This window comes from Ruditapes philippinarum, unplaced genomic scaffold (genome assembly GCF_026571515.1).
Source record: "Ruditapes philippinarum isolate M1 unplaced genomic scaffold, ASM2657151v2 ctg5717_1_1_1_1, whole genome shotgun sequence".
Lineage (NCBI taxonomy): Eukaryota > Metazoa > Mollusca > Bivalvia > Venerida > Veneridae > Ruditapes > Ruditapes philippinarum.
The window spans coordinates 1-11,826 of record NW_026863698.1 but is presented as its reverse complement, the minus strand read 5'-3'; the positions used below and the strand labels follow the sequence as shown (position 1 = coordinate 11,826).

Here is an 11,826-nt window from a genome sequence, read left to right as displayed (position 1 = left end):
AAATCTGTAAATATTAGTAGTGTAAAATTGATAATTTCGCGGCCATCTTGCGCCGGCGGCGCAATATGGCCGACGTTAGTAACGTGAGACGATGACTCAAGGTTCCAAGATGGCGGTGTAGCAGACGACGTGGTAGATGACAGGGTTTAGCGCCATTTTTTAAACTATATCGATTTAAACTAGTAGAGCGGGGTTTTTCTTAAATGATAACAATCAGTTTGAAATCAGTTTTTGAAATGCAAACGATCAATATCACCTTTCAGCTTTTGGTGGAGAGCTATTGTATTGACAACGGTCTAGGGGTATTAATTAGCCATCAGTGGTGTTGGATATATTTTAACTTTTAAGAATGGATTTGAGAAGTTATGATATAGACGGTAGCATTTTTGAATCCTTTTGGGTGAATGATTACGAGAGACACTCATGGGCTGATGACGAAGTGTTCAGTGTTAATTATCATGTTGGATGGACACGGTCTTATATGATTGATCTTCTTAGACATTATCCCTCAGAATTTAATGAAGTAGCTTATAGATATGAAGAGGGTGAGCATTGGTGGCACGAGTTATGTTATTTTACTTCAAATTTAATGAAAAATCAAGCTTATGATGTAGAAGACTTTATACCTAGACAATAAATCGTTCCACTTCTAACATGACTGTCGAAACAAGTTTTTTAGTAAAACACTTAAATCTTTCAAGTACTGTTGTGATTGTTCATTGAAAACTATGCATTATCTTGTGTATAGAACCTAATTTTCATCACGACTTTTGATTGTGGCTGGACGTGAATGTATTCCAAACAGTTGGCGGTCAAATATGGCGGGAAATAACTAGTGATCTTTTTTAAATGTAAGCAACCAGTTTGAAATTAAGCGAGGGGTATAAACTACGGTTGTTGAATGCTTTACGTTAAAGATTACTTGATGATTGTCTTTTTAACATCAGAATGGATTTGAGACGTTATGCTGTAAACAGTAATTCATTTTGGTTAAATGAAGATGAAAGATATCCTTGGGTAGATGCAGAAGTACAAGATGTTTTTCATAGCCTTCGTTGGTCGCATTATTATATGATTGGTTTATTACAAGCTTATCCATCACGCTTTACTTTTGCGGCAAATAGGTATTTACAAAACGGACATTGGTGGCACGAGTTGTGTAATTTTACCCCAAATTTAATGGCAGACGAATCATTAGAAGAAGGAATGCTTCGTAATATTTAAAGACGATTGTTTATTTGTTTCTAAAAGCATGGCTCAAGCACAATTGATGTTTAGTGAGGAATCTTTATATTATTTGAAAACTTATGGCTTTCAGACTGTTAATTGGTGTCCAATAACAAAAGAGGTTCGTTGTAGCTTAGATGATAAACATTTATAAACTATTAAGAAAAAACGAAGTAAAACGGTGATTATTTTACAAAAAGGAAAATCCACATTATCTATAGATATGAAACAGTTTGAATCTTTGTGTGATTTAAAGGAAAGCATTCAGTTGTTAGGTTCATTTTTACAAGGACAGTCATAATGGAATGTACGGGTTTAGGTATAGAGTTTAAATCACCAGAGCTTAAACTGTATGAGAATAGACTACAAACGTTCGAATCCTGGTCTCAACAAATTCAACCTAATAAATATGAACTGGCATCTGCTGGATTTTATTATACGGGGAGAGGAGATATTGTACAATGTTTTTCCTGTGCTATTAGACTCAATCAATGGAAAAAGACAGACGATCCAATGAAAGAACACGGTATTCATTCAAAAAGTTTTTTATTTCTGAAAATGGTTGGACAATCAAATCGGTCTGAAAATATTTCTCTTCTAGATGAGGATCTAAAATGGAGCAGCTCAGTGGGAGAGCACCTCACTTTTTGGCGGTAGAGCAAAGTGAAAATACAAATTTTGAAATAACCGTTATTTCGAAAACCAAGCTGTATAGACGTACGTATATATAAGTTAACCACTGTAAAACTTCAAAAACATTTTTGCCCTTGCACTACTGGTATAAACATGGCAAATCTGAGATTAGAAATTGAAAACAATGAATATGTGGATAGTGACAATGAACGGAGTGACTCTTACACAATTTGATGAGGAGGAGCTGGATGAAATGAAGCAAAGTCATGTTACTATTAACCATTGTACACCTCCTGCAACTAGCGTGATGTTGATGAACTCATATTTTGACTTTGTATATGCAAAAGCATTGATTAACGTAAAAAGTATGATAGTGAAGAAACATTGCTATGGATGTTTTATAGATCACCCTTCACTGACACAACATGACTGTATCATGAGCGACCTTATGTATGATGACGAGCAAGCCTATGACTTTTACTTTGAAGAAATGTTACTGGAAGTAGATGAAACCAAAGTGTTGCAAGCATGGGAAGTCTTAGTACAAGGACTTAACCTTTCACACGAAGTGATTTACTTGCACAAACAGGTACTCGCAAACAAATAATTATCATGTAAAATAACATATAAGCACTTGTTTTTATCTTAGTAAAAGGTTGTAATAAAAAGTGTCTTGTTATTTTTTAATAGTTGAAATAAAGAATGTGTTCAGTCTTGTCTAATCCATTTCACATTTAAGCATATTTCTTCATTTACAAGTATCAACAAGAGCACCGCTAGGCGGAGCATTATATGCCCGAAAGTGTTGTTTTTTTAGTAAGGATGAAGCATTTGTAAGACATGGGAATTCGCTGTTCATCCTATAAAGTTTTACAGCTGTAGGTTGATTAATACTTAAGTTATTATTAATGAACTTTACCTTTGACCTTGTGACCCCAGAATCAATAGGGGTCTTCTACCTTATATGGACAATTATCCTAAGAAGTTTGAATATTGTGGGCCAATTGGAACTTTAATTATGCTCTAGAAACTGTTTTCAGTATTAAGGTAAAAGTGACTTTGACCTTGTGACCCCAAAATCAATAGGGGTCTTCTACCCAATATGGACAATCATCCTATGAAGTTTGAATATGGTGGGCCAAATGGAACTTCCGTTATGCTCTGGAAACTGTTTTTGGTTTTAAGGTAATTGTGACCTTGACCTTTGACCTAGTGACCCCAAAATCAATAGGGGTCTTTTGCCCAATATGGACAATCATCCTATGAAGTTTGAATATTGTGTTTTACAGTATCAAGGAAATAGTGACCTTGACCTTTGACCTTGTGACCCCAAAATCAAAAGGGGTCTTCTACCCAATATGGACAATCATCCTATGAAGTTTGAACATTGTGGGTCGTATGGAACTTAAGTTATGCTCCGGAAACTGTTTTCAGTTTTAAGGTCATAGTGACCTTGACCTTTGACCTTTTGACCCCAAAATCAATAGGGGTCTTCTACCCAATATGGGCAATCATCCTATGAAGTTTGAACATTGTGGGCCAAATGGAACTTAAGTTATGCTCCGGAAACCAAATTGCTAACGGACGGACGGACGTACGGACGGACAGACAAACGGACGCCAGGGGGTATAACATAATATGCCCTTTCGGGCATATAAAAATGGATAAGACACAGAAGGAACACATTCTCTTGGAGTACTATTTTGATGTAAAAAATCCTGGAAGTTATTTAGGTGCTACAAAGTTGTTAAAACTATTATCTGAAAAATACCCTGGAGTATTTAGTTTGAATTTCATCAAGAAATGGTTGAATAATCAAGATGCGTATGCAGTACAAAAACAAATAAGACATAGATATAATACCCCAAATGTACAAGTAGCAGGTTTAAACGATCAAGCTGATATGGATCTTATGTCAGTTGAAAATATTTCAAAATATAATGATGGAATAAAATACTTATTAGTTGTAATATATATTTTCTCTCGTTTTCTATTAGTTCAACCACTTCTTAATAAAAAGACACACACTGTTTTATCAGCTGTCATGTCGATAGATGTCTGCACTGATTTTACGCCCAAAGTAGGTAGCAGATACAAAAATATCAAATACATGGCAGTTTTCTTTGCGTTTTCTTCCTTTTACCGTTTTTTCTTCTACTGCGTGTTATAATATATAAAGTTCAAGGTCAAACTTGTTATCGCTTAATTAACTCAAATAATTTAATGTAGCGAAAAGATATGAAAGGTTGTAAGGTACTAAATGTTACATGTGATAGAGAAAAAAAGGTGTTGTTTCAGCTGAGCTTCATTTTCTTGCAGCAATATTAACTACTTCATCATTTGCGGCACTTGTAGGATTAGTTCATTTACGTTTACCATTCCGTAAAATAGATATAAAAAAAAAAAAAAAAACGACAATAGTTTAATAATGCAAATACTTTAACTCGTTTGGTTGATTATCCAATGTAAATTTGTTTTCAGAGATGTTTATTACAGAACCAATGGAAAAGTAAATTAAGTAAATTGATGTAAAGATATAAAACACTAACCAATGAAAATGCCCCTAATATAGATGCTTTTTAATGAACCAATCACAAGGGTAGTATATTTTCAGTTTAAAAAATTGACCACGAAAGAACATCAGCTGATGACTATAAAACATTTTGTTTTTAAACAATTTCCTCAAATTATTCATTGAGTTTACTGCTTACTATTCATTGAGTTTATTGGTTACTATTCCTTGTTTAAAAATGGCTAGTTTCACCGAAAAGAGAAGTTATGATAACAGAATAGTTAAAGCATCTTCCCAATTTGGGAAAAATAAGGAGATATGTATCACCCCGTTTAACGGGAGGACATATGTGCATATATCAGACAAAAAAGGCTGCTTCAATAGCCCTGGGGGAAAATTCGATTTTTCAAAATCAAAATCTATAACATTTAATAAAGATGAGATTGAAGAACTTCGGAAATTACTCCTAAGAGTGGAACATTATGCGGATATATTCAACAGTACATCACCACAGGTTTGTTAAGAATATTTCTAAGTTATTGTTATCATTTGGTTAAAACCTATTTATTTTACATTGATTGTGTAACAAGTTCTTACAACTTATATTAATCACGCTCAGGGTGACTTCTTCCTGGAAATTTAACCAGTATTTGCATCCGTTTTAGGGAATCGTTGATGTTTAAACTATTGGTCATAAAAAATAGCATTAAGTGGTTTGAAGACACATATTTTGAACTTGTATGTGTTAAGAATCCAAGTGCTAACATTTTATCTTAAGGATGTGAAACATATGTTCTGAAATATTCAATATTTATTCAGTTTATTCATGTTCATATTTTCTAAAAAAACCCACATCTGCAGGTACAGCAGCAACAACCTCAACAACAGCATCAGCAGCAGATGCAAGAACCTCAACAACAGCATCAGCAGCAGATGCAACAACCTCAACAACAGCATCAGCAGCAGATGCAAGAACCTCAACAACAGCATCAGCAGCAGATGCAAGAACCTCAACAACAGCATCAGCAGCAGATGCAACAACCTCAACAACAGCGACAGCAGCAGATGCAAGAACCTCAACAACAGCGACAGCAGCAGATGCAAGAACCTCAACAACAGCGACAGCAGCAGATGCAAGAACCTCAACAACAGCATCAGCAGCAGATGCAAGAACCTCAACAACAGCATCAGCAGCAGATGCAACAACCTCAACAACAGCGACAGCAGCAGATGCAAGAACCTCAACAACAGCGACAGCAGCAGATGCAAAAACCTCAACAACAGCGACAGCAGCAGATGCAAGAACCTCAACAACAGCGACAGCAGCAGATGCAAGAACCTCAACAACAGCGACAGCAGCAGATGCAACAACCTCAGCAGCAGCAGATGCAAGAACCTCAACAACAACAGCAGCAGCAGCAGATGCAACAACCACAGCAGCAGCAGATGCAACAACCACAGCAGATGCAACAACCTCAACAACAACAGTAGCAGCAGATGCAACAACCACAGCAGATGCAACAACCACAGCAGATGCAACATCCACAGCAGATGCAACAACCACAGCAGATGCAACAACCACAGCAGATTGTTTCTGCTCAAGCCGTAAGTTTATGTGCAAGATTCATCTTTCAACCTATCCTAACGTAAACATCAAAGTATATATTTACTCCATACCACTTCATTTTATAATTTATAGTATAAAAATATATCATATTTGTAAATAACATCTTTGCATATTAATAAGTCATCTTAAATTTAAGATAATATCAGTCTGCTGAAGAGGCTGGAGTGTAAGTTGATTAAACTAATACTTATATGCTAATTAATACTTTAACATACATTTCACCTGTTGCTTAATTTATATGCTAATTAATACATTTCATCTTTTGTTAGCAATAATTTAAATGAATTGCAAATAATGTAAAATATTTGAGATATATAATAGTATGTACACATTTACATATTCATCTTAATTAACATTCTTAGGTCGCCATATATAATAACCAGGATGACCAATTCGAGGGGGAGGACAGTATCTTTTACGCCATTCCGGTAAGACATTTCTAAAGATAAAAAAGATACTGAGACAGAATTGTTGAAACTCTTTATTAAACATTTAAAATGGTAAACACATTAATGTGATGGTAATAATAGTAGTTCTACACATTAATATAATGACAATAAGAATAATTGTTATACACATTAATATTTCATTTTTTTAGGTTACACTTGCACAATAAGACGGAAAAGAAGAGAAAACAAACAAAAAACATAAAAAGTTGTTTGGTTGATGGGTGTGCTGTGAAATATTTATATTCTCTGAACTGTCATAGCTGATAGAATAAATATCTAATTAGTATTTTCTATTTTGTAATGTCCATACGCTAACGATGTAATACCATCCTCTAATAAGTACCTCTTATCATCAAAACAAGATAGTCCAATCTTCTTAATATTTTCGAGATAAATTTTATGATTATGGCTGCGAAATGTATTCATTCGAGAAACTAATTGAGAATCATTGAATAATACATCTTTATAATGCTGTAATTTTAAGTCTTTTTTGACAACCACTTTTGCTATACCTTTGGCACGTTTGTCTTCTTTACCATCACAACTAAAAGCATACATTTTCGATCTGAGACCGCAGTATTCTGAAATACATTTTTCATTGGTTTCACTTTTCATTTTCCCCATAACTTTTTTATTGATATCACTTTGTAAAAAGTGATCTTTCGGAAAGTCAGAAGTATCAAAAAGATGAGCATAATCATACATATCTTGGAATAGATCCTCACATTTACATGAAATGAATAAAGAGTCAGTGTCAGTGAAAAGTAAGGAAACATTGTCGGAATACAATTCTTTTAAATGGTCATAAAAGAAATGATACATGCTCCTTTTGGATAAGTCCAAAACAGTCATCCCAATGTATATAGGTTTGTTCAGTTTTACTTTCAATCTGTTTAATTCTACTCCAACAAGATCTTCAGAGAAAATTCGATGTAGCTTGTAGGTAGATTTGGCTGATACCTTCCTTAAGCGTTTTTCTGTATGTACCAATTCAACTGAACGATGCTTTCTAAGATTCTCCATCGTCTTTCCTGAAAGTAAAAATAAATGTGAATTTAGTAACGGTCGAATCTGAGTAAGCTCATTTTGTAATTATAGAAATACAATGTATTTATTATCTAGAATATTTAATTATTATCTAGAATGTTTATTAATTATCTAGAATGTTTAATTATTATCTAGAATGTTTACTTATATAGAAATATACAGTATTAAACAGAATGTACTTACCAAACACAGAATTATTCATCAATTTGTAGAAATTCTTCTCAAAGGTCGTTTTAGCCTGTTTTCTCATGTTTGTGTTGAACTCAACATACGGTTTCATGAACGCTTCTTGTTGAAATTCTAATATTCTGTGAATTTTTTTCAGCTTCATCCCTAGACGTAGATACAGCTGTAGATTCTTATAGTGGAGTACATACTTTTCTTTATCTTCAAGAGTGGTGAGTAGTTTTTCAACTTTCGCTCTAGGGGGTATTGGATCATCTGCTTGTTTTCCATGAAGCTTTTTCAATACACGTTGTGCGTAAGGTGATAATTTTTCATTAGGTATAAATTTTCTTTCTGGAGCCAAAGGATAGTCATTATGACTATCATGTAAGTTCTCTGGATATTCTAAGTCTACTTCCAAAATATATCCTTTAGATCCATCCTCTGGTATTTTCCTAACATCAAAAGATTTAATTTCTTCCTCAGATAAAAATCTAAAGAAACCTATTGGTAATCTATCAGATAACGACAGACCATATAAATTATTTATATCGTAATATGCCAAAAAATTCTTTTCTTTTGTGGGATCATACTCACTTAAATAAGGATTATTTGCTTTTTTGTATCTATTGGAAATCTGACTGATCCCTCCTCGAATACCCTTCTCAATAAACAGAATTTGGTCTATATCCGTCATGAGTTCTAAGCTAACGTCAGTCATTTTTAACATTGCCTGCCAGCTAAGACCAGGACTGGTGTAAAAGTGACATGGATCAAGGTCATAACATTTTAATGACATATCTCTGAAATTTTCAAACACATCAGCTAGCAATAATACATCTGTTTTCAAGTATAGATCATGATATTCTCCTAACGACTTACAACCACATGCTTCGAAAACTCGTACAGCATATTCATACTCTTGCATTGAAATATTTTCATTTGTAAGTGACGAGTAAAATTCGTGCATGGGAGGAAGCTGTTGCTCTTCAAATTTCCCCCATTGGTTCATGTATTCATAGGGATAAACCCCCTTTCTTAATAACAGTTCTGTATGATCTTTGATTTCAGTTTGAAAGTGTTTAAAACCTTTTAATCCATCTTGAGTTAAATTATCAACAAGTGTCTCTAGAGAAGATGGTAAAAATGCAAAGGAGTCAATAAATCTAAGACTTCCTACACTAAAACTAATATATTTTTCCATGGTTTGTGGTATACATTTTATTTTATAATCTTTGAAGGATCCTACACTTTGACATAATAAATGTGCATCAAAATTTTTCAAGTTATGAAAAATTACTGGAATAAAATTAACTTGTTTGCATTGTAAATTACAATTCATGTGAGCTGCTTGTCCAGTTTTCATTTAAATAGCACACTGAAATTACAAAAAAGTGATGATAACTCGGTGTTATGTTATACACCAGTCATTTAGTGGAGAAAACTCTATATATGTCTCTGCCTGGGATTGAACCCAGGACTATGAATGTGTTATATCAACACACTATGTCATCAAAAGGTTAGTCCAACAACGAGGTTGTTTGAAGTGACTTAAGTTATAATAAATTGCATAGATCTGTATGAGACTGTTGTGATTTATCTCTCTATTAAATTTTTAATTCTAGATTGTTATTTTATGTATGTTTCTTACAGCATATGGTACATGGTATGGCAGACATCACAACAACATCAGCAGGTGTGTACTTTTATAGTGATCATGTTGTATTGAAATCTTAAAATATATTCACCACTGAAAGTTATACTTAGTGATTCTTACTATTTTAAATTTTAAAGGATAGTAAACTGATAAGAAACTTTAGTTGAATACTTCTACGGAAATAAATGTTTCTCTAAAATATTATTTCCTTTCAGCTAATAATAACGCATTAGTTAAATAATCATTTTATAAACAAGATTGAATTTATTGCCAATCCCTCTATTTTTTATCATTTCAGCTGATGATTACACAACCGATCAAGAAACAAAAGATCATTACCCATCATCCCCAGAATCTATGAGTCCCAAACCAAAAACCCACCTACAACCCAAGAACTACAACCTAGAATCTACAACTCTAAATCCAAACCCACCTGCTTCCCTATCCAAAGGTAATATCACTCCTTTGTATATTATTTATAAAACCAATACCACTTTTCAAGTATCAGTGTTTTAATAATGTGTTTACAACTTCTGTTCCTTGTAAAAATATTTACTGATGTTAAAAATGAAGGCTCGAACATGTTTAAGATGTTTTTTGGAGTTTAATAGGTACTTTAAGTATATTACTTCTGATTTTCATAATCATATTTAGTATACATTTATAGAAAATATCATAAATCCTTTAAGCCTATAATAATTCATGAGAATAGTGATAAACAATAGTAAGATAGTGCAATTTGAAATGGAATCAGTTCAAAATTCAATTCATAGGACTGCCTCTTTACTGAAACATATCTTGAACCTACACAAAGCAATGAAAATTTTTATGAGGAAGCTGTAAATTCTTTTAAGTTTTTTTTAATTCATAGTTTATGTCATCATGATCAATTAGCCTCATCGTCATCATTATTTTTCATTGGTGCTATCATTATAATGTTGTTTAAAACAATTAAAGAAGAGACGGAGAGGAAGAGGACATAAAATACCAGATGAAGTTGTAGTAGAGATGCAAGCTGCTGTACCCAGACAACAAGTGGAGAATTCCCATTGTTCCACTAATGCACTCACAAGAATCTCTGGGAATCCCTGGAATCAGTTGATTTATTTGCATTCTCTCCAGCAGTTCTTCATCGCCCATCCTCACAAATTAAGATCTAAACAAGAATGAAACCATTTTTCCCTTTTTATTTTTTTAGGTGTTCATCATCATCAACATCATGGCTTGTTTTGTTTTGTTTGTTTGATTTTTTACGCCTTTTTCCAAACAGTATTTCAGTCATATAGGCGGGTAGTTTCCTAACCATCGTTCCTGGAGAGTTACACCAGTACTAGACTACCTTCCTCCGCGCTAAAACTACCAAAGCATCTCCCGGGGATCGAACCCACGCCAGAGAGGTAACTGGATTAGAAGTCATCGACTCTAAACCCCTCGACCACGGAGGCGGCTACACTAAAAGTGATTGGCCCTACTTTGGCATGTCATTTAGCTGTCATAAGCACGTTTGGGCAAAGTCATTAATAAAAAGCATTGTATTGTTTTAGAAGTGTGGAGTCTCTTGTAGTTCTGTTCTTGAATTACCTAACTTATGTTAAGGACAGTAATTGAATAAATCACTATGACGATCGTTTTCGTTTGTTAATTATTTTAAGAATAACGTTACATTAACTTAAATATTTTTTGGTGCCGTTCGCAGGATCAAACCTCGGTTGGAGAAAAACTTGACAGCACCCATACTAAAAGGTGTTTTTTGTAAATGTAATGCATGTAAAGTAATAGAAAATAGGTTGGCTAAATGTTGTAAGTGGGCAAATGCTGATTTAGACCTTCCTGAGGTCGTAGGGTCAGTGTCATCAAACAAAGATGAGGACGTTGTTATCGATTCTGGAAGGCAATTATCTTCCACACCTGACCGAGAAGGAGCGAATAAAGTTGCTTCGTCATTTTCGTTTAAGACGAAAGGATTTTGTTATTAAAAGAATACAAACACTTTTTGTTGTGCACGTGTAATCATTTGTAAACATATTCATTTTAAGTTGAAAAGTCTACTCGGGGTGTACTCTCAAAGGGATCCCAGATGAGTAGTGAAGATACTTTTAATTAATAAGAAAAGTCTATCCAGGGTAAACTCTCAAAGGAATCCCACATGGATAGTGAAGATTTTGTTAGGTTTTATTAAATAGATAAATACAGAATCCCTAAAGAGAGCCCAACACGGCAAAATTGAAAATGTTGCAGGCTCGGTTTGATTGAGCCTGTTTCATGGACGGTACTGGAAAGTGCAAGTTACCGTCCACCCGCCCCCTAGCATCCGGCTTAAGCAGAATTCAACATTTAAACATGAAATAGTAAATTTTTGAATTTAGAAACATCCGCAGATGTGTTCATACGGCGGTTATCATGGAACCTTCAATGTGACACTACCGGCCATTTCCATGAAAAGCGGCGTATTGGGTCCCCAAGTAATAAAAAGCGTGTGCCCAAACGAGGAAAACAATGGGCGGAACTT

General features: G+C 34.1%; 2 protein-coding genes across 2 annotated transcripts; one reads left to right on the top strand and one right to left on the bottom strand.

Moving 5' to 3' along the window:
* Positions 1–2,995: 2,995 nt before the first annotated feature.
* On the top strand, positions 2,996–6,001 carry LOC132723068 (transcription factor SPT20 homolog). The gene is made up of 2 exons (XM_060707728.1): positions 2,996–4,886; positions 5,131–6,001. The coding sequence occupies exon 2, from the start codon at positions 5,273–5,275 to the stop codon at positions 5,861–5,863; it is 591 nt and encodes a 196-aa protein (XP_060563711.1). The 5' UTR covers positions 2,996–4,886; positions 5,131–5,272; the 3' UTR covers positions 5,864–6,001.
* A 23-nt stretch (positions 6,002–6,024) lies between these two features.
* On the bottom strand, positions 6,025–9,012 carry LOC132723066 (uncharacterized; the record flags this gene model as incomplete). The annotated part of the gene is given in 2 exon segments (XM_060707726.1): positions 6,025–7,479; positions 7,679–9,012. Coding segments are annotated over 2 exon segments (2,089 nt in total), but the record flags the coding sequence as incomplete, so codon positions are not given.
* Positions 9,013–11,826: the final 2,814 nt, after the last annotated feature.